Genomic DNA, 23867 nt, shown 5'->3' with positions numbered 1-23867 from the left:
CTACTGGGTCTAAAATTTTGAAAAAAATACGCTAAATAGATCTTTACCTATAGATTACAGGAAAACCTATTAGAAATTGCAGTCAAGGGTGAGTCGGACTTAATTACTTAGTTTTTGATCCGACCCCTACCTCCGACCTCTTTTTTTGGGTTTTTTAAAGACATTTCACTCACGTTTCACATAAAAAATACATTGTTTAAATTGTGTAATGTACGGAACCCTTGGAACGCGAGTCCGACTCGCACTTGGCCGGTTTTTTTTTATATTAGCAAAGCTTGTACTATGTCTGCTAGGCGACGATATTCATACTTATATAGATAAATACATACGTATATACATAGAAAACACCCATGACTCAGGAACAAATATCTGTGCTCATCACACAAATAAATGGATCCCTTAAAGGGATAAGTTCGCCTTTGTACTGCCTATTTCTGTGCCATATTTGTGTTCTATGTCTTTGTACAATAAAGAGTTTATACATACATACATACATACATAAATGCCCTTGCCGAGATTCGAACCCAGGACCATCGGCTTTACAGGCAGGGCACTACCCACCAGGCCAGACCGGTCGGATTAAATAAAATATTATCCTTTTTTGCTTGGCACTGACTTCAAACATATCAGTTGATAACGCATATACTTAAAAAAGAATGATATTTTATTTAATCCTTTTTGATGTCGGTTTTATTCTCTTTGTATTTTATTTTTCTATTTTTAGTTTTAAGGCATTGATTGTTAAGAGCTTATGAGTGACGTGTGACGCATACGTCGGTTACGTCGCGGTCGCGGTGTGTTTCGGCCTCTTCGCTGCCATATACCTGGCGCTGTACATGTTCTGGAGTCTTGGAAACAAATAATTTACCTCTGTCTCATTAAAACCTGAACTCATTAAGGTTTAGTTTGTTATGTTCCTTTTTTACTTTCTAGTAAATAATGTGAGGGTGGGACGGCAACAAAACAATACAGTTTTATATGGCTTGTAAAGCTACACTTTTTACGAGCGTTTGGTTTATGCTGCTGCCCTATAGGGAGCGTGCATGAACTGAAGACGGCAGCACAAAATCCCCCATTCATTGGCGCGAAGCATAATGTCAAGTTTCCATTTCTAGATTTAAGCCACTAGATGGCAGACCCTACTATACGAAATAGAGCCAGCGTTAATTGTAGGGGGCAGCACCTGCTTAGAAGCGTGAATTGTTGTCGTTTTCGATTCAGGTCACGAGCTGGCAGACCCTCCAACACGCACAGTCTGTATATTGTAAGGCTTCTTACTGTTTTGTTTCCCGTCTTGGTAAGATAAAAATTAATGCTTCCAGCCTCGCCTTCAATTTTGTAGTAATAACAAGTCAAGAAAATAGTCAAGTTTTCTTTATTTGTGAAGTGTTCTCCTCCTTGCCGTCTTGCTATGCATGAAGTATTGGTTGGGAACTCCTGACATATTGTAATAGGTTCTTTTGTTTCTAGATACGAGTGGTGGTGGGCCGGTGGCGTTCTATCAGCTCTAGGGCGGCGGTTCAGCTCGCTGCTGCTGGTGCTGCAGGTGGTGTTCTGCCACCCGCCCGGGCCCAACGACCCGAGGGCTCTGCCCGCCACGCCCATAAGGTAACATGTAGATACTGGTGGTGGGCGGCTGTCGGCTCTAGGGAGTCGTAACATAAAACCGCAACTATAGTAACTAGGAATGCTGTGATGATGTTTTAGATATCCAAAGACTCGTTTCAAAGGTAGACGTCCACAGGGCCACATCGCACGCAACGGATTTTACACACAAATGCGACCACTGATCAGTCCGATGCGTGCGATGCGGCCCTGTGGACTCTCCCTTAAAACGCCAAATATGGAAAGGAGCATTGTGTCTACTATTAAATTAAAATTAAAATTCGTTTATTTGGAGTAGCATAATGACTCATACATAATTAATTTGACACTTATACACTAGACTTAAACACTATACTAAAACACACTTAAAATAAAGTACACATTAATCCAATAACTTTTTTTAACGCATTAGTGGTTAAAACATTGACAGTCATCACCTATATCTCAATGTGTCAACCACAGTGCTGCTGGGCGCATGGAGTCCACAACAAAATGTCATGTAGGGGCGAAACTTGTCCGCGATCATTGCCAGGACGCTCTTGGAGCTGGCGCGCACTTGGCGCTGGTTGTGTCTACTATAGTTGCTGCGGCCTCATTTTATTTTATTTATCTATTTAAACATTATTGCACAATATAACAAATAAAGTACAAATGGTTTATTGTCCTATTAAAGGACATTTTAAAACTAGAATGACTAGGATTTCTCAACTCCGATGCTGTCTCTGGTATGCTCAATACCATAACGGGCAATGAGACCCTAATTTAATTTGAATTTGGCAGTATTCATACTGAGTGCTTGTTTCAGATTCCACTTCACAGAGGGCATGAAGAGCGGCAGCCAAGAGGGCGAGGCGATGGTGGTGCAAATGATCGCGAGTTTGGCCGAAGCTCTCGAGTGTCAGTACGGGCGCATTTGTACCAGGCTCGCGCGCGCTTTTAGGCCAAAACCTGTATCTTCTACGTCGGGATGGAAGTAAGTATGGCATGTAGTACCAAGTTAAGTTGGCTCACAGAGAGTTTGAAGAGCGGGAGCCAAGAGAAAGAGGCGATGGAGGAGCAAATGATCGCGAGTTTGGCCGAAGCTCTCGAGTGTCAGTACGCGCGCATTTGTTCAAGGCTCGCGCGCGATTTTAGGCCAAGTCCCGTCTTTTCTACGTCGGGATGGAAGTAAGTATGACATATTAAGTGAAAACCAAGTTGGTTCAGAGAGGACATGAAGAACGGGAGCCAAGAGGGTTTAGTTTAGGTATTTTGTTACCCTTTTTTTCCGGTTCTATGGGGAGCCCTAAAGTGGTTTTGAAATAAAATAAAGAGATACTAAATTAAACAGTATATTGAATTCATCTACAAGAAATCTTGGGGTAATAATATATTTAGTAGCTAGCTCAGTCTTAAATAAACTATGTACGTATGAAACATAGAGCACAGGGGGTGAGTTGGTGTTTCAAGGAACTGGAAGACCGGTAAACTTCAGGTAAAAGAATAATAATTAAAGATGAACTATTGGGCGCCTTAATAAAAATAAAAGGGAACACTCCAACCTCAACCGCAAGACCGCACTCCTGCGCCGACGCCAGGCCTTGAACCAGCACCAGGGAAAAGTCCGGATCTGCTTCCCCCAAGTCCGCTCTCAGCTGCCGACAGCCTCAGGTTGGGCTTGAGACCACGCGACCAGGTGAGGAAGTAGGAACATTGTGTAATACTAGCCAAAACGCTTGGCCCTGCCAACCGCGTAGGGTAGAAAGTAGTATAGTCGTGAAACCCTGAAAATTACAAAATAAATAAGCAACGGAACGGAATTTCCGCAGAGTAATGTAGAATTCCAAACTGCGCAACGGAGTATGGCTTACCCGGGGCAGACAATAGGCCTTCAGAGCATAGGTACAAGCTTGCATAATTTCCATGCCGCCGGGGCTCACTCTCGACAAAACGTTTACATCCGATAACTGAAATAAATATAAAAATAATCAGCACTGCACTAATCTCACACGAAATGAGGAAGAAAATAGGTAAATTACTTACGATGAAGCGGTTTAAACCGCGATTTAAGGAAAATATGGCCTCATAGGGCACTGAGGAAAGCAATCATCCTCCTATTGCATTTTCGAAATCTCTTAAAATGACAACTGACAGATCAAACCACAGATACTCCCACCGCTGCGTTTCGTTGCGCGTACAATGTAGATGCAGCTTTCAAAACTCGGCTCCGTAAAATAAAATATTAATAATAAATTACAAAAAGGAAGAAGAACAGTAATAAAACATTTAATTAGGTTTTGATTTTTGTAAATTAATAAAAGAAAACCTTTTGTTTAAGAAAAAGCAGATAGCGAGGTATCTCACGCCCTCTGTCGATCCCTTCAGCAACTAACGAGAAAATGACAACGAATCGATTCAACATCCCTGCCTCAAGACTAGATGGCCTGGATATAAAAAAAAGAAATAAGTTACTTACATTCTTATTTAAGCAAAATACCTAGAGGGTTTAAAAAAATATTGTTACAATTTATTCATTAACAATATTAATTGTGTGAGGCGATGGTGGTGCAAATGATCGCGAGTTTGGCCGAAGCGCTCGAGTGTCAGTACGAGCGCATTTGTATCACGCGCGCGCTTTTTAGACTAAGACCTACGTTGGATTCTAAGTCTTAAAACTTGGACATATGTTTCATGCCTAAAATCGGCGATATTGTCAAAATTGTAAACTTGGTAGAGAAGAGTCTCAAATGTCATTACGATCGCATTTAGATAGTGTCATTTGAAGGAGCGCGATCGAAAGAAAAATTATAATAATCAATAGGTTACTCCTGGCACCTAAATAATAACACTGATTAAAAAGACTCCACGTTTCAATTAAGGTTCTCATTGCAGGTGGCGTCGAGTATGCTGCATCCCTCACATCGTGACGTTCGAGATATGCTTCACTTGCATCCTCGTGGGTCTATGCGTTCTAGTGATGTACTTCACCGATGCCAACTACGATGAACAGTAAGCAAGCGATGGATTTTATGATTCTCTAAATTCTCTTGATATATTTAAAGTTAGGTTGCAAAGGATATCGTACATTAAATTGATTTATTACTAGATCTTTTTAATTATAATGTCTATAAATTCACACTGTCACACTTTAATACATGTTTTGAAATTTTCTGCGCTAGGTTGGTCGTATAATAAAAAATAGCATGATTTGATTTCTAAACTCTATTAAGTATTTACGAGCAAAGGCTGTTCATTTAAATTCAGACTGCTGACTAATTCACACGATAGATTTAAGAATGATGATTTTCCCCGTTCTTTATAAATGAAGAAATAAATAAATACGGTAATATGAAGCCGATGTTTGGTAAAGGTGTTAACTATTCATTCATCGGTATATTCTAATAAGTTATGCACCTTATTATTTATAAGGTATCCGCCATATACGTCAAGTCCCTGACAAAAATTGTTATTTTGGCGGAAAAGGGGTATTTAGGGGTAGGGGGGCTTTACCTCTTAAATCATTTTGAAACACTCACATCCTGCTTAGTTTTAAAAGTAAAGTTAAACTGACGACTCAGTGAGATTGGGTCGTCGTCGATCAGGCGGCGTGAAATCCAACAGGGGCTGATGTTCGGCGCGTGCGCCGTGGCTGGCGCCGTGCTGCTCGCCAACCTGTACACGTGGGGCCGCGTGCTGCTGGCGCTGCTGCTGCCTCCCAGGGCCCGCCTCACGCGCGCGCTGCGCCGCGACGCGCCCACGCTGGCGCTGCGGCCGGAGGTGCAGACTCTCACGCACACGGTGAGTGCCGGGGACAGTACACGGGGGCCGCGTGCTGCTGGCGCTGCTGCTGCCTCCCAGGGCCCGCCTCACGCGCGCGCTGCGCCGCGACGCGCCCACGCTGGCGCTGCGGCCGGAGGTGCAGACTCTCACGCACACGGTGAGTGCCGGGGACAGTACACGGGGGCCGCGTGCTGCTGGCGCTGCTGCTGCCTCCCAGGGCCCGCCTCACGCGCGCGCTGCGCCGCGACGCGCCCACGCTGGCGCTGCGGCCGGAGGTGCAGACTCTCACGCACACGGTGAGTGCCGGGGACAGTACACGGGGGCCGCGTGCTGCTGGCGCTGCTGCTGCCTCCCAGGGCCCGCCTCACGCGCGCGCTGCGCCGCGACGCGCCCACGCTGGCGCTGCGGCCGGAGGTGCAGACTCTCACGCACACGGTGAGTGCCGGGGACAGTACACGGGGGCCGCGTGCTGCTGGCGCTGCTGCTGCCTCCCAGGGCCCGCCTCACGCGCGCGCTGCGCCGCGACGCGCCCACGCTGGCGCTGCGGCCGGAGGTGCAGACTCTCACGCACACGGTGAGTGCCGGGGACAGTACACGGGGGCCGCGTGCTGCTGGCGCTGCTGCTGCCTCCCAGGGCCCGCCTCACGCGCGCGCTGCGCCGCGACGCGCCCACGCTGGCGCTGCGGCCGGAGGTGCAGACTCTCACGCACACGGTGAGTGCCGGGGACAGTACACGTGGGGCCGCGTGCTGCTGGCGCTGCTGCTGCCTCCCAGGGCCCGCCTCACGCGCGCGCTGCGCCGCGACGCGCCCTCGCTGGCGCTGCGGCCGGAGGTGCAGACTCTCACGCACACGGTGAGTGCCGGGGACAGTACACGGGGGCCGCGTGCTGCTGGCGCTGCTGCTGCCTCCCAGGGCCCGCCTCACGCGCGCGCTGCGCCGCGACGCGCCCACGCTGGCGCTGCGGCCGGAGGTGCAGACTCTCACGCACACGGTGAGTGCCGGGGACAGTACACGGGGGCCGCGTGCTGCTGGCGCTGCTGCTGCCTCCCAGGGCCCGCCTCACGCGCGCGCTGCGCCGCGACGCGCCCACGCTGGCGCTGCGGCCGGAGGTGCAGACTCTCACGCACACGGTGAGTGCCGGGGACAGTACACGGGGGCCGCGTGCTGCTGGCGCTGCTGCTGCCTCCCAGGGCCCGCCTCACGCGCGCGCTGCGCCGCGACGCGCCCACGCTGGCGCTGCGGCCGGAGGTGCAGACTCTCACGCACACGGTGAGTGCCGGGGACAGTACACGGGGGCCGCGTGCTGCTGGCGCTGCTGCTGCCTCCCAGGGCCCGCCTCACGCGCGCGCTGCGCCGCGACGCGCCCACGCTGGCGCTGCGGCCGGAGGTGCAGACTCTCACGCACACGGTGAGTGCCGGGGACAGTACACGGGGGCCGCGTGCTGCTGGCGCTGCTGCTGCCTCCCAGGGCCCGCCTCACGCGCGCGCTGCGCCGCGACGCGCCCACGCTGGCGCTGCGGCCGGAGGTGCAGACTCTCACGCACACGGTGAGTGCCGGGGACAGTACACGGGGGCCGCGTGCTGCTGGCGCTGCTGCCGGAGGTGCAGACTCTCACGCACACGGTGAGTAACTGGTTATACGATTATTATGCCTTTTAAAAATACCTTCTTCTAATAAATGGACCCGCTTGCTACTCGTATAGAGGCAGCGAGGAAAATATTGTCTCATTAATTCGTTAGCAAAAAGTCCACAATCTTAACTTGCTTAATTCAACCCATCGGGATCTTTTGTGTGATCGCCCCCTCATAGCTACCTTGTGCATACTCAAGTGCTTTTTCGATCATCTCCATACGTCGGATGATAGAGCTCAAGGGCAGCGCTTTGAATTCCTGCGGTTCCAGATAGCCTGCTCCAAAGTCCTTCATTCTGTGTCTGGCGTGGGCGTGACATTCACACATAAGGTTTATTACGGTCCCTTCCTCTTCCCCACACATTCGACAATCGGTGTTGTCAGAGTGTCCCATTCCATCTTAGCCAAGACTCCTTTGACCCTGTAGTGACTACATCACTTGCTTACTAAAATATCAGTTTATCCTATAGCGATAAAAGTTTACATGATTACAAATAATGTTTGTTTATAATTCGTCCAGGTATCATGCCTCGACGCATTCACTGGCCAACAGACGCGCCTAGTCGTCGTCGTAGACGCCCTGGACAGTTGCGAACAAGAAAAAGTCCTGGCTCTCCTGAACGCGGTGTACGCCCTCTGCTCCGACCCAAAGAGCCCCTTCATACTGCTGCTGGCCATTGATCCGCATATTATTAGCAAGGTGAGTTGGGCTTTGTGGTGTTGTGATAGAGTTGGTTTTAGGAGAACGGGGGTTCTCTAGCGTTTCTACGTCCAATAATACTAGTTAATCCTATATGTGATATTTTTATATCAAATCGTTTGGAAATAAATAATTAGTAATATAAAATTGTAATCTCCTTCTCTATCGCTTCTCTATTGATAAGTCCACTCTACCAATTGTTCATGTTGGAATCAAATTTGATGGCTTGTTCATCGTGCTAGTATTTATGGTGACATGTAAAATTGTGGTCGTAGAAACGCTAGTCTATGTACTCTTTCTATACTTAGATATAAGAAAATATATCAACTCCATATATACGTAACACTACCTACTTATAGACACTAGAAGTATTGTTAGTTTTAGCTAATTATTTTAGTTTCCATCCTGATGCTTTATTTTATTATGTTAGTTCAACCCTAAAGTTGATTTATGCATAGAGATCGTAGCGTAACTTTACTATAGATCAAGAGTTGAATGTAAAAGCCTAAAGCAGATAAGTAACTTTTGCTTAAATTTAATGTATGATGATTAATAAGAATAAATCAGTAACAGTTTTTATTGCAAAATCATAAACAATCCTTATAAATCAAACTACTGGTTAGTGTCCTCAAAAATACACTTAAATTATGCCAATAATTGAAATATTTTTATTTTCTTTCCGTTAACTAAGCAGAGTAATTCATCGGGTGCAATTACACTGAGTGTTTCACCTAATGCGGTCGACGAATAAAAAGGAGAAGTATGTATGAGGTTACCAGCCAACCGACATTGTTTGATGCGGCGAACGAACAAAATTCGACGCATTGTAATTGCACCAATCCCTGCTAGACACTAAATAATAACCAAAACGCAGAAGTTACTTTACGCTCTCTTTCGCATCTCACTAATGATCTCACCCGGCCCGGCATGTAGACACGTACAGATAGATTTAACAGCTTCGTATGTGCAGGTTGCTTGGATGGAGGTTAGTCAGCCGATGGTGTAACCGTTAGCTTGGTGTTGTGCAACAACCTTTGAACTTTTGCATGATTATTTTCCAGTTACAAACCCATGTACATTACAACTTTTTTTCTCAGTAAGGGAGTCACCACACCTTTACGCCGCAGAATCACATCGAACCGATAAGAACTTATACGATCGAACACATTATGTGTATATCGCAAATCGCAACGCATCCTTTTTTCTGTGGTAAAAAGGCGTATTGCAATAAATTTTCCATATTATTGCAATAAATTTTATCAACGAATAATACAATAAAATAGATCTACATAGTATACGTTTCAAACTTTGTAGTCTAAAACTAGTGTGATCGGTTTTGACTAGTTGGTTTCTGTGTATCTATGTATGTACCTGATGCTATCTCAATTCGCTATGGGGTTAAAAACGATTATTTCATCGATAAGTGTTGTGACTCCATTATGTAAAAATATATGTTGGTGAACTTGACTGTACTTTACTGTACTTGATAATCAACAAGCTGTCTTGATCGATCCTTTATAAATATGTATTACCTGGTTTTTCTATTTCAATTTTTGTGTTTTGACCTATGTTTGATACTTTGATGTTGCATGCATTGGCGTGTTTTTTTTTTATCCAAAATTGTTCATGGACAAAAAAACTCTTAATGTACATAAATTATCATACCAGGACAATATAAACCCGAATGTTTTTGTTTATTACATGTACATATTTATTCCCATTGTCAGAATAAAATATCACCTCCATTTTTTTTTATTCCCGATTTTTGAACACCACTATAAGAGGACTTATATTGGTCAAGCGTTTTCTGTGTGTTTACCTAATAGCTCACAGTGCTATTGCGCACTAAATGTCATAATATAATATCAGAACATATAAACAAAAAACCATATGTAAGGTTGATGTAATGTGTGATAAATTGGTGATAAAGTTGTTTCTTCTTAAAGAAAGAAAAATGTTTGAGCTCTTCAGCGCTTCAACTCCCGAGAATAGGTTCACCAGAATACGGGTCGATTCTATGCGTAATATTTTTTACAGTGTACCCTGATATATACAGAGCGAAACGTGATCATGTACAGATAATATTGTAATTATTGTCCAATTCATATAAATAGCTAATAGACGTTCTTAAAGCTATCAATCATACTTTCGTCCAGGCAGTGGAAGTGAACAGCCGGCGCGCATTCTCCGAGAGCAACATTGGCGGCTGGGACTACCTACGCAACATGGTGCAGTTGCCGTTCTACCTTCAAAACTCAGCGCTGCGCCGCGTCAAAACCGCGCAACAAACTGCCGCCAAGCGCATACAAACCATCGCGACCGACGACTTCTCCGCGAGCATGCAGCGATCTGTAAGTATCTTAATCTAGTGAGACCGATCCGATCTCGGACAGACCATCTTACTAGACGAAACGGTCTTTTGGATTGATTCCGTATGATTGATTGAGTTTTGGTCGAAATGTATCTAAAATGGCGATCGTGATGAAATTATGGTCCAATGAAAATGCAATTTAACGACTTTTTTGACACCTACACTCAAGTTATTACTGTATTCTCTCCCAGGTATCAGCCCGCCGTCTGTCCTCGACATCCGAAGTAATGTCCAGCCAAGAGCGCATCAAGAACCAGCCAACCAAAGAGCTGAGCGCGGCCGCCGCGGCCCGCGCCCGCCGTCTCCGCCCCTCCGAGTCCGTCGCGTCCTCGGTGGCTTCAGGGCTGCACCGAGCGGCCCCTGCCACCACGGCTGCGGACCTAGGAAGGGTGTTGCTTACTGATGACTACTTCAGTGATGTGAATCCGAGGAGCATGCGGCGGCTTATGAACGTGCTGTATGTCACTGGTGAGTCTAAACAAAATCCCACCGCTATGATAACTAAGTCCCGTCTCCGTCCTAGTCCGTAGCTTCCTCGGTGGCTTCAGGGCTGCACAGCATGCATAAAATTATATGTTTTTTGTTGTGTACATACATACATCACTATGCATTTAAGGGTTAACAACATGTGCTCAAATTTAGCTAACCAGTGAATGAGAATGAGAAATCGTTTATTATCAATTAGCAGAGTTACATCTTTTTATTCCCGTAGGATTGTGTCAGCTAACTTTAGCTAACCAATAATGTCTTTATTCCAGGTCGTCTAATGAAAGCATTCCAAATCGAGTTCAACTGGTACCAGCTAGCTTCCTGGATAAACCTCACGGAGCAGTGGCCGTTCCGTGCGTCATGGATCATCTACCACCACGAGACGTACGAGGAGCACATCGACGACAGCAAGTCGCTCAAGCACATTTACGAGAAGTAAGTTCACATCACATTGTTATCGGTTTGATTACCCTTACGCCATTTCCTTGGAGTTGGCGCAAGCTTTTCTTACCGTCGTCCCCTGTCTCTTAACAAACATTAAAATTTTTACTCACTCCGCCCACCTATTGCTCTTGGGACTTATACATTCTTGACAGTTGGCAGATGTCAGCTTAAGTCCTTTCTAAAGTAAAGCTTCCGCTTGTATTATGAATTATGACTATTATGAGTTGTGATATGTTATGCAACAGGCACCTGGAGTCCATAGGTGTATTCCAAGGAACATTGTTCCGCACCTCGCGTTAAAATTATATCAAAACGTACAAAAATGTTTAATAAAAATGCTTGTTCTAGAGTGAAACCACACCTAAATGGTCTACGCGAATCCAGCTCCCTAATGGAACTAGACCGCGACGAACGCAAGCTGGAGGTGTTCCTCAGCTTTCACCGCTCAACCCTCACCGCCGCCGATCTCAAGATCTTCCTGCCATTCACCATCAACCTGGACCCTTACATCAAAAAAGTCATCAAAGGTACACAACCCGCATCCTTGTTACGTCTTCGTTTCTTTCGTCTCTGCGGTTATCATTCAAATTGCATTGAATTGGCTTTTAGGTCTAGAGTAAACTACACTGTATAGTTATTGTAATAAGGTGTACTTTGGTGCCTTCTGCGGACAAGTCATGTTGCAGAAGGAGGAGGCGGAGAGGGGGCGCGAAGCTGATCCTGACGCGCTGCCTCTCCGACGCAGGCCCCTAGTGGGACCAGCGGGTGCGGGACCCGCATTGCACGGCCCCACATACGTCGTCGGGGGGGGATCCAGTGTTTCTGATCCCCCCCATTGTGCGGGTGTCCTGGCGCCAAGCCGGGGCTGCCGGGGAGCGCCATGGTAGAGTGTACTCGATCCCATGGCGCCCTCACAAACGGCAAAGAGGATATGAAACGCCGGAGTGGGTTTAATGGGTAGGGCCAGGTCCTCCCTCCCCAGTTGAGAGGGGACACACACCCCCCATCCCCCCATCAATGGCGTTCTCGCGGCCGGGGGGACGGTGCGTAAAAGCATTCGCCCACACCGTTAACAAAAAAAAAGTGTACTTTGTTGTGTTTGTAGAGGAGCAGCTACAGTCAGGCTTGGAGGATGAAATGAACGGTGCTATTTGGACGCCGCACACACGACAGCCGCACAATAAGCTCTTCCACAGAAAACATGTAAGTACTTAAATAAAATATGCATTGTTTTCAGTAATCTTCCTTGTCTTTATCCCACCACTTTGTCACATCTTTATCACATCACTTGCGTTGTCGCGTGCGACTCCGTACTTGAAGTGGCGCTTAAGAGTCCCCGGCAAGCTCGGTTCTCCATACAAACGTAGCTACGTTCTCATTTTAAAACGAATAGCTAGATTGCTCTGAAACCTAGTACTTACAATAGGATAAGGTATATCTACTAGGTCTGAAATCTGTTTATGTGGCTTCAGATACCGTAGTAAAAATAATACAGCGAATTTAAGTTTATCATACAAAACTTGCTTTTGCTCTATTTCGATTGTTTTATATACTAGAGCTATATAAACTAATTTCAGACCTAGATATACCGCATATCATTGTATGTGCAGTTTTAATACAATCCAACACGTAGTTTTTAAATGAGAACGGAACTCCGTTTGTATGGGAAGGTGAAATCCGGCCGAGCTTGCCGGGGACTTAAAATATGGAGTCGCGGGCGGCAACGGGCGGAATTCGCTTGAGTCGCCTGTATTCCCAAATAGGTACGACCTTAGGCGTCTTGAAAGCAAGAATTTGAGAGAGAGACCTTATACTTACTTTTTGTAGGGTTTCGTACCCAAAGGGTAGAAACGGGTCCCTGTTACTAAGACTCCACTGTCCGTCTGTCTGTCACCAGGCTGTATCTCATGAACCGTGATAGCTAGACGGTTGAAATTTTCACAGATGATGTATTTCTATTGCCGCTATAACAATAAATACTAAAAAGTACGGAACCCTCGGTGGGCGAGTCCGACTCGCACTTGGCCGGTTTTTTTTTATTCTGATTTCTAGGCAAAGATCTACTTAAACCATTATTTACTTTGATTTTATTTCTAATTTTAGGTGTTTGCCGCTGTCTTAGAAAAAAATATTGTGTGCAACGGTACATAATACTTCGTTTCGTTTAGTAACTGGCCCTTGAATTTTAAGAACCGTTATTATGTACCTGTTGCACAAAATACTATTGACACTATTTTCATCGTAGCCATATAACCGTAGCGTAAAAATGAACGAAAGTATAATTACAGCGCATATCCCCGCCAAGCCAAGCCGCAGCGCCGCACACGCCCATGTGCGTGGGCTGGGTGAACACGGGCAACGGCTTCATGCCGCAGTCCATGCCGCACTACCCGCCGCCCGCCGTCGGCGCGCCCGCGCCTAACCCCTACACTGTGCTGAGGAACGCTTTCCCTGCGCTGGTAAGATAAGCTTTTTTACATTGTAAGGTTCTTAGCATGGAGACTATATAAAGGAGCCAAATCTCTATGCATGAAAAGTGTCCATCAAAAAACAGTAATTAGGCGGCGCCACCATACACCGAAATACTACCAAAAACAACCTACGTAATTTGGTCGGGTTATTTGTTGCCTTGTATGGTTCATGTCCCAGAGCCTAACTAGCGCCACCGGAGAGATTAGGAACTATTATTTAAAGCTGAAAGCGGTCACTTTTGCAACAATTCTGCCATAAGAGACCGGCATCCTTTCTATACCTTCCATAGTTCTTAGGTATTCAAGGAGCGTGGACAATTCGCACAAAATGTCGACCTGTTGCTAGGTTACAAATAAAACGGCTGTGCGTTAAACTATATGCTGCCACGGCGTGAAATACCGATCTATCTGTGACACTGGCCTGCCGCCGACGTGGCACATTTTTTTTATTGAGAACAAATAGTATGTACAGTTCTCATTGTTGCATCGAGTTATGTAAAGTTTCATGTTTCATGTGCAGGTGGACATATCGAACATCCGTCTGTCAGCGCTGTCGGTGGAGCGCTTGTGCAGCATCGTGAGCGCGGCGCTGGGCGCGGGCGCGGCGGCGTGCTGCGCGGCGCTGCAGCAGCACCGCGTCTGCGGCCTCGCGCTGCGGCACTGCCAGCTCGACGACCTCAAACCGGTACACTGACCCTATTAACTTGTTCTTCTCTCTTCTTTTTGGTCGCTATCTTAAATCCTGAAGGTCGTATCCCTTAAAGTTTCTCGGAGCTTCATGCACCATGTAATCAAAAACAACGACAACGCATAAAGCAACAAGTTTAGAGAAATGAGCCGAAGCAAGTCTCCTGCGATTCGGTCTTAACGGCGTGAGCAACGTTAGTTGGTAGAATATGGCTCGCCAATCACTCTTTTATAAAACACTATTTGTAAAACTTTGTGCGTCTTTTTATTACTTTGACTATGGAGATACTGTGCTGATCGACTAAACGCGTTCTAGCTAGCTGTCTTCATTATATTTTTCACTTCCCATGCACGTAAAGTGCGTAGACGACATAAAGTTGCTTATTATGTTCCAGCTAGAGCATAAAGTAAAATCATCTATTACGACCTTTATTGACTAAGCAATAAAGTCCTGCATCTGCCATACAAACAGCCAGCCCCGCCCGGCGCGCCCCGCGCCCCTGACACAACCTAGTACTAGTTTCTTTAGTTTTGAATAAATACGGTATAATAACCTACAATATTGGATATTTTTGTATATACTCACAATCGAAGTGAAAAGCAGTGTATAATTCAGGCATAAATGTCAATTTTTATCCTCGAATATATTGATACTCGCTGCGCTCGGGCTAATCAAATGTCTCGGATAAAAGTGGATCGCTTTATGCCCTTTTATATTGCTTTAAGACAATGGGTCACATACAGACATTAGATCCTCAAAACAAACCTGATCGACTGATACCATTGATAAAAAATTGTGGAATACCCTATTGCTATACAGCCTATACTCTTGTTGGATGATCATGTATTTACACAGCTCATGGACCTGCCGTTCGGAGACTGGGAATTATTCAAAATGCTCATCACCAACCTACGAGAGTTGGAAGCCAACATGCCCTGCAGTGCGCCTGCTGTCACAGGTAACCCAAAACAAATTGGACCTTATTTAAATTCTAGTAGTTCTGAAACCATTTTATAGTTTTACTCGCATATTTTTGGTTAGGACACGCATCGTCAAGGCGAACGGCCTCAGTGCTTAAAGAAGACCTAGATTCTCCGAAATGTTTCGCGCGCAATAACAAAAACTGTAAAATTGATGTGACTCATGATATTTTAAATTTGTAATATGTAGATATAATGTATTATACTGTATTGTAGCACGGGCAAGTATCCGAAACCCGAGATAATATATAATTTAATTTGTTCAACAGTTATAGCAGAAATGAATACGGAGAGTGAACCAGACACGGTGAAACCCAGGCCCATCGAACACCAGCGTAGCCGTCCGTCCAATGTGGAAAAACAGGTATGTTTTATTTTTATTCCATACATATACTTACTGGGATTTTAGAGTAAGTCAGTAAACTGGTGAAGAACACAGGAAACACTGCCTTTGTGACGTTTTTATAAGTTTAAGAGTTTTTTTTTTATGTTAAATATTGCCTATACCTATATTATGTCCTGTAGAACTGGAATTTAGCATGCCTGCGTGACGTTCGATGACGACTATGACAATATTTTTTTATAACTAAGTGAATTTAATGGCTGGCCTGATTATGGAGACCGAAGGTGGCTATAAGGATCAAACGCTACCGCTGTAATTAAATAAAAGTAACAGTAACAGATGAGTGTGAATAAAAAAATACAGTCAGCAATAAAACCTGTACCAAAAACTGAATTTTTGACAAAAACTCGTTGTGATTAGCATCTGAGAAAACAATGAAAGGTATATTGCAGTAACGTGTGCACATCACTCAAAACACTTGGGAATGGATTGCTATTTTCACTTGTAGTCCTTAATACCACGGAGTAGGATGGAGATGGCAAGTGGGCGTTCCCGTCTATCCGACAGTTAGTAGCGACCGACTCACTTTATGCACAGACTATGCTCAGTTGTTGTGTAAACTTCATGCTCGAATGACATTCACGTCGTACGTACGCTCGTCTAACAAAAATTGATAATTAAATTTAAAATGCCGTATTGTGCAGTATTAAGCTGCAGAAATCACAGCGGTTTAAAAAATCTTTCACGTGGAGGTATTTCCTATCACCGGTGGTTATTTATTTAAATATAATCCGATAAATACGAAAAATCTGTTTCTTTTGCATTATTTACGAATGTTCGTTAAGTAAATCTATATTTTATCAGTTAGAACTTAGAGTTCACAATCCTTTGTCACTATTCTTTAAGTTTATCTGGAATATTCGCTATCCTAAATGTCAAATAACTTCGCTACTCAGATGCTGCGCAATGTCGATATTTATATCGATAAAGTTAAAGTTACGATATTTCAAGTTTGATGTTTGGTAGTTCGGTAATAAATTATTATTTTAGACACGTTTCTAATTATTATTTGGGATAATCAATGTCTTAGTAAATATGGCAGCTCTGGTCATCAAGCACTAAGTTAAGTCGGGGTCATTTCATGGCAACCTTTCAAACCTTCGTATTCCTTTACATACGTTTTTGTTTTTTACACCCATCATATTTTCATCGTTAATATAATTAGACTAGGTACTTAATGCACTTATGCGTACAATGCATGCAATGTGCCATGAATAAACGTTTAATATTTTCTATTTCTTTATTATTAATTATTGTAGGTTACCACAAGATGCCGATATTAAAAATAAATGGATCAATGCTACTGGGCAAGAAAATTAGTTTCGGCAAAAATATAGCACCATTTGCTAGGAGCATTTCTTAGAGAAAGATTTCTGGGGATAAAATTGCCATACATCTCATCTAGCGTCCACACGCCTAAAACTTAGTTACTAATTTAGTAATTATTAGTGACATTCGGGCTCACTAAATTAATAAAAAGTGTTCCGTACCACGCAAACTAGCGTCAAATATTGGAATTTTGCCGCCCCCCTTCCTGATTTGATAGGTCACAATCTTACAATCAAATCAAGTGGGATCGATGAGCCAGTTTCATGTATGCTTTCACACCATACAATTAATTTGACAATTTAATCAGGTTGTCCCGTCTAGATTGGCCTTAAATGCTGCCACAAGAAAATTTATTGTTAAAGACGAATACTTACCTATGTAAGTAATTGCAGATTTGTGATTACAAAATAACAGCAATACCGAGTTAATAGACCTTTAAAGAACTATGATTTTATCTGTTTGACTTTAAGATATATTTAATGTTCACATTAACAACCTAGTTGGTCAATTAATAAGAAACAAATTTCTAGTTAGATATTTGTTGTACTGTACTACATATTATTTTTCATACAATCACGATTATCACTAATAATCATAAATAAAGTATCATCTAAATGTGTTAAAACATACGGTAATGAAATATCAATACCTAACTGAACACACAAATATCGATAAAACACTCCGATTACACTGTCCCCTCCCTATATCGTCGAATGGAAAGAAGTTCCAACGGTTAGCTACTCGCAGGCGTGTAGAGGTCTCCAAAACACCAGTGTAACGTGACCGTGAGATCCGTAACAAACCATGCGTAATTAGACCTTACTTATACTGGTTTTTTAGCCCTTTTCTCGCCTGTTAAGTAAGTGATTTTAAAATTATATAAAATAACGCCATCTGGTGTTGAGTAGTTGTATTAGGTGAACGTTGAGCGAGCTTTGGTGAGATGAATGAGATAATGAAAGAGTCGTATGTCATATAGCTTTGACATTATATTTTAAACCGTCACTCATGTAGCCTACAGTTGATATTCGTTCGAGAAATGTCCACCGGTAATAACTTTTTGGTATGGAAAGTTGCTACGAATCAGAGCAATTTTGTAAGTGTGTGACGTATTTTAACGTGGCTATGAATGTGTGAGTTTAGCGACACTGGTTTTCATACTAAATAGGAGTCATTTCACATCCACTAGTTTATTAATTCGTGCTTAATACCGTCTTGTTAAACGATTTGTAGTGTAGGCAACTGCGAGCGAAATGTATTTAATAAATATTGTAATAAAGGGCAGTTTTTTGATAATATTGTGTTTTACAGCCATACGCGGAATATCAGGTGATTATTAGTAGTGACTTTATGTTATCTTGTACATACAGACCCGTAGGTCCAATCCAATGTAACACGTGCACACCATACATACAACCAGCACCTCCACTTTTGGTATAATTAATACTTGCTTTTTCCCGCGACTTCGTCTGCGTGGAATCAGTAACAGCAGCTGGAGTAAGTTTCGCGCCTGGATAAAAGTAATCATTCAATTTGAGATTTGCTTGACATCAATTGTCAGGCATTTCATTAAATCTCTCAATCCCATCCCCCTTTTCACTCCCTTTAGTTTGCATTTATAATATTAGTATGGATTTGATTATGTGTGAACTTCAAGGTAGAGGAACTAAACGCGATGACAGCGTACGCCAGTTCATTTTTTTATTTATTTTTATACCACGTCGGCCCGCCTGATGGTAAACAGTTACCGTAGCCTATGGACGCCTGCAACATCGGAGATATTACACGCGCGTTGCCGACCCTTTAAAAACCTGTACACTCCTTTTTTGAAGAACCCCATACTGTAGCCCCTCGGGAAAACCTCGGCAGGGAGCTCATTCCACAGCCGAAGCGTACGCGGGAGGAAATTCCTCTTAAACCGCACAGTACGCGACCATTTAGGTGCTAGGGTGTGAGGATGAACACCCTGCTGATGGCGAGCGGTGCGGTGATAGAAAGCGGCCGTTGGCATCATGTCAAACAATTCTTCAGAGCACAGCCCATTGTACAAGCGGTAGAACACACATTTAATTGTCAATAATTTAATAATAATATCTACTCAATTGTTCACTGTTATACATATAGCCAATTTTTATTTGCTTAAAAACACATGTCATTATATACTTCTCGGACAAACTAATTTGATAAAATGCACTAACAGACAGTGCATCAAATAAGTTTTGATCATAGTCATGTTGCTAAATTGGAACGTTACCAACAACCAACCAGTAAGTGTGCTTAGAATTGCCTATTATAAATTAGCAATTCTTCTCTTTTGATGTTTCTTTATTTAATCAATTCATGGAAACAAAATAAAACTGTCGTGTTATAATATTACAATGAATCATTTTGTCCGCCTAAATAATATTAATAGGTAATCGTGACAAATTGTTTTTTTCTAGCACTAATGTCCACTGAGTTAAGTCCCGTATAGACGGACGTAGCGAAGGTTTAAGCGCGCGGTTGTTTTATGCGATAAACGCAATGCGTTTGACGCACATCATTTTACATCAGGGTTACTTGTTGACTACGGAATTAGAAAAAATACAAATTTTATGAAAATAGCCTTATATTTCTTACATTTAAGTACTTTGGTACCCTGTAAATCCAATACAGTGTATCTGCAGTTATCTGTTTATCGTGTTACAGTGTATTGGGTTCACAGGGTACTTTTGGCGATAGTACAACATCAACAGCAGAAATTACTACACGGTCGGAGGTAGGGCTAAAAATCTTAACCATTATTTTAGGTAGGTACTTAACATAGTGTTTCTGTCGGCAGGTGACGCTGGAAGAGCAGATGATATGCGGCGCGCTCCAAACACTAAACGAGGAAGCCCTGGAGGACGTCCTCCAGTCCGAGCCCCCCTCCCACCCAGGTGAGCCTCTCACCACCATCCGCGAACAGTCCCTCGTTGCAGAGCCCCCCGCCATCACCGACGACGACGACGAACCGCAAGATGTTGTCATCACGGTCCATGATGATGTCTTCATGTGAATCTGGCGTTGCATTACATCTAGCTAGATACTGATGGTCAGAATATAAAAGATGTGATATATAGGTATTTTTGCAGGAGGTGGAAACTATGCATTTATGGGCGTTGTTGTTTGCATATGCGTGTTTACAATCTAAACGTGCACACACAACAACCAGAACGTTCGGTCCTAATATAATTGTTATTATACTTTATTATTATTCATTTTATAGGTATTCATTTGATAGGTACTCATTCTTAAAATCTAGCTTCGTTTGAAAATAATGTTACGATGACACATCTCTTGCATTCTGACATTCCAATTGCCGAATTTATCAAGATAATGCATGGTTTTCGGTTCAAGAATTTTAATCGTGTTGTAACCTAACTTGCATTTAGCACAATAATATAATTATGTTTGGAGCATTGGAGTCGGAACTGTGTGAATATTGCAAAACTCGGAAATTCCTATGTAAGCCTTCGACATATATATTCTCGAGTTGATTTAGTATTCATAACTTTCATAAGTAACTACATCAATGCTTTGATATTGCTTTGTGCATTAGAAAATTGTCTCGATCTATTGCGACAAGAGATAAAAAGTAGCCGGACTACTTCTTTTACTGTCTGTAGTAGACAGAGATCATGAATAGACAGTTGTGTTAATATAAACAATTTGAATAACTTATAACAATTTTAGTTTAGTTAGATCAATTCCACTGACTTATTCTAGATATTCCAGTATTAAGGAATGATTTGTGATAAAAGTATTTAACCTTAAGTGTAAAAAATTCCTATTATTTGCCTACATAAAAAGACGTAGTCTATAAAAGTATTGATCATTCCTAAAATATAATTCAAATATACTGTTTAAATTTACGTAGGTATTAATTTATCACTTTTGAAAAGTAGAAGTCACGCCCACGCCCTAAAATAAAAAAGGCCAATCTGAGGGCTATATGTACTTTTTATTCAGATGGAAAAATGCTCCAACCCCATAATTTTTATTTCTAAACGTGTCGTAGGCTCGAATATGTGATGCATATGGAATGAAGACAAAATGTGCCTATCATTTCCTAGTTTAGGTACGTGGTACAATACAATATATTGTAAAGCAATTTAACTAAGCTATAATTTATGTGAACGCCGTATTAGTTTAGGACTTTAGGGTAATGTTATTTGTTATGAGTTGTTGTTAGCTTATTATACTTGAAACTGTCCATACTTCATAAAAAAATATAGGATTGATCGACAATTCGACATTTTAGAAAACATACAAATCGCACGAGGACACTGTGTACCTACTACTACTATTAAATCAAAAAACATTCAAAAACTTGTTAAAATTTGTATAACATTTTATATTTAACGTAAGTTTCTATACATATCTTCGACCTGCGACCGAAGACTTATTGTAGCTATATGTACTTATACGATAGAATGTTGATATAGTAGGTTTAGATTTGCCACAGGTTTTAAATGTGATAGAGATAGAGTAATTTCCATTTTCTTAATGTCAGTTTCTCGATTACTAATCGCACGAAGAACACGAAGTAACAATACCATTCCCGAGATGTTTTACACAGTGAGATAATAAATATACAAAAGTTTGAAGCTTTGTTTGATTTCAGTCCCGTAGAGTTTAGGTGATCCTAGGTCGCTTCGAGCCGCGCAGATCTTCGAGTTCGGAGCGACGGCCCCAGGTGAATCTCGTCTCCCTCCCCACCCCCATCCCCGCCCCCGTCGCCGGCGCACTATACCCGCGCTGTCCTGTTACAGACGAGGAGGTGTCGCTGCAGCTGGGCGTGGGCGTGGGCGTGGGCGGCCGGCTGCGGCCCAGCGGCGCCTCGTGGAGCGGCTCCGCGCCCGCCTCGCCCGGCGCCACGCCGCTCGCCGCCCGCCGCGCCGCCTCCTCGCTCAAGGGCCGCGACCGCCGCCCACCGCCCGCCGTCACCTTCAACGTCGAGAACGAGGACGACTCCGACGACGGCCGCCCCATCACCTTCAGCGCGCGCCCCGGCGACCGCCCCGTCTCGCTGCTCGTCACCCGAGACCCCAGCGACGAGCCCGTCCGGGACCCCAAGCTCGGCAACCTCCGCAAGACCGCCGACATTCTCAAGAAGGTGAGCTCGGCGGAGAAGCTGACGCGGCTGAAGGACAAGATACTGTCGCGCGAGCGGAGTCCGGCGCGCGAGGAGGCCCGCAGCGACGACGAGTCGGCGCCGCTCGTCGCGTCCGAGCCGGCCACGGCCGCCGGCTCGCCGGCCCCCGGCGGCCGCGCCGGGCCCATCCGCGTCGAGTGTGGTGACCGCAGCCTGCCCGACGTGTCGGCCAGCACGGACTTCTCGCCGCGGTCCGACGTGACGGAGCTGGAGTCGCCGCGCGAGGGCGCCACCGTGTTCGACCTGCTGCCGGAGGGCAAGGGCGACGCGGAGACGGGCAGGCTGGCGCGCGCGGACAGCGGCGAGCTCTCCAACATGGTGGAGCCCTACAACATGCGCCTACTGGCGCGCGGCGCCTCGGACGCGCGCGCGCTGTGGCGCCAGGACGCGCTGGACTCGGGGCCGCCCTGGCCGTGGGACGAGCCCGACTCGGCCGTGTGACTCCGGAGGCGAGCTCGCCCCACGGCGACCTGACTCTCGCTAGAGACCGACGACCGCCTCGGAGATGAGGCTCTCGACTCCGCCTTACCGGTGGTAGGGCTCGAGCGCCGTGCTGAGTGGCGCCGACTTTATTCCATTAGTTATCGTATGTTAAACGTAGTTAGTGATTCTGACTTCCTCGACTTAGATTAATTCTAGCTAATATGAAAAAGTTCCGAATCGTAATTGAGTACTTAATGTCACAAACAGATGTTACACGAATTATATCGCATTTAAAATGTAATGCCTGCCCAGAATTGTGATATTATACCCGTAAGGATATTAAAAATATATTTGCTGTCGATCGAAATTCTATGTCGTTTTTGTTAATTAACCCTTAAGTTAAGGTAGGTTGAATAAAACGCTCTTAAATAATTTAATTTTATATTAACGTGTCACAGCTATAAAACAGGTATGCGGATATTTCTGCAAGTATACAGCCTGAAACCATTCATCAAAATAAAAAAATATAAATATATATGTAGATCAGGGAAGTACAAATTAACAGAATTAATCCCTGCTTCAGGGGTTTTCTTCGTTGAGTACATAGAGAGCCTCCTTGCTGATTTCATTGATTATAATTATAAATAAATAACGACAAGAAAAAAACTGATTAAATAATAGCATCTTAACATTATTTAATTCGATTTCACTGTAACATTATTCCACACTGACGTCTAAAATAATAATCTATTATAATATCAACAACATACTAAAACTATCAGTGTTTTTAGAGATCACAAATCGTATCAAAGTTGAAGTACCAGTATTTATTATCAACATTTTTACAATACCTGTACCATGTTAATATTTACCAGGCCGCGAAGAACAAGCGTGGTTTGCAACCATATTGAACGTCTGGTACAAAATGTATTTACAAAAGTCGGATATGTTCCTGTAAACCAGAAAAAAAACGTGGGATACGGTAATCCCATTGCCTGTTTGAGTAATAGGTGGGGAGCCGGCGATGCTAAATGTGTAGTTACTCGAGCGTCGTAGAGACCTATTGGAAATTAGATGATAAGAAGAAAAAAAGGTTATATAAAGTTCTTCTTTTCCAACGAGCAGGAAAGCGACTACAGATTTTTTAAATTTCGGGGGGTTGATGGTTGATGGAGGGTTAAAAAAATCGTTTAGTAGATTGTGGAATTGTTACGACGATCATTTGTACGCATTTCCTTAATCTGACGGTTACAATGTGAAAATCGGGCGTCGAACTTGTGGTCGCCAGATTAAGGAAATGCATACAAATAAGTGTCATATTCAGTTATAGAAAAATTATAGCATTAACTTGGATTTAGTAACAGCACAAAATCCACAATTTGCTTAACGATTTGTTG

General features: G+C 43.8%; 1 protein-coding gene across 1 annotated transcript in view; it reads left to right on the top strand.

Annotated features, from left to right (window-relative positions):
• The window catches only part of LOC134742423 (kinase D-interacting substrate of 220 kDa B), a 45945-nt gene extending 23108 nt beyond the window's left edge, over positions 1-22837 (top strand). The window contains exons 12-28 of the mRNA XM_063675565.1: positions 1471-1608; positions 2411-2578; positions 4477-4593; positions 5187-5382; positions 7517-7696; positions 9853-10047; positions 10259-10535; positions 10826-10991; positions 11349-11527; positions 12106-12203; positions 13289-13459; positions 13992-14156; positions 15015-15117; positions 15409-15503; positions 18183-18200; positions 19693-19789; positions 21665-22837. Coding sequence (XP_063531635.1) covers positions 1471-1608; positions 2411-2578; positions 4477-4593; positions 5187-5382; positions 7517-7696; positions 9853-10047; positions 10259-10535; positions 10826-10991; positions 11349-11527; positions 12106-12203; positions 13289-13459; positions 13992-14156; positions 15015-15117; positions 15409-15503; positions 18183-18200; positions 19693-19789; positions 21665-22488 — 3187 coding nt within the window. The 3' untranslated portion in view covers positions 22489-22837. The remainder of the gene's footprint in view (positions 1-1470; positions 1609-2410; positions 2579-4476; positions 4594-5186; positions 5383-7516; positions 7697-9852; positions 10048-10258; positions 10536-10825; positions 10992-11348; positions 11528-12105; positions 12204-13288; positions 13460-13991; positions 14157-15014; positions 15118-15408; positions 15504-18182; positions 18201-19692; positions 19790-21664) is intronic.
• The last annotated feature ends 1030 nt before the right edge of the window (positions 22838-23867 follow it).

The sequence above is a fragment of the Cydia strobilella genome, chromosome 6, assembly GCF_947568885.1.
Source record: "Cydia strobilella chromosome 6, ilCydStro3.1, whole genome shotgun sequence".
Lineage (NCBI taxonomy): Eukaryota > Metazoa > Arthropoda > Insecta > Lepidoptera > Tortricidae > Cydia > Cydia strobilella.
The sequence above is the reverse complement of the archived record's forward strand: the minus strand, read 5'-3'. Positions and strand labels throughout refer to the sequence as shown.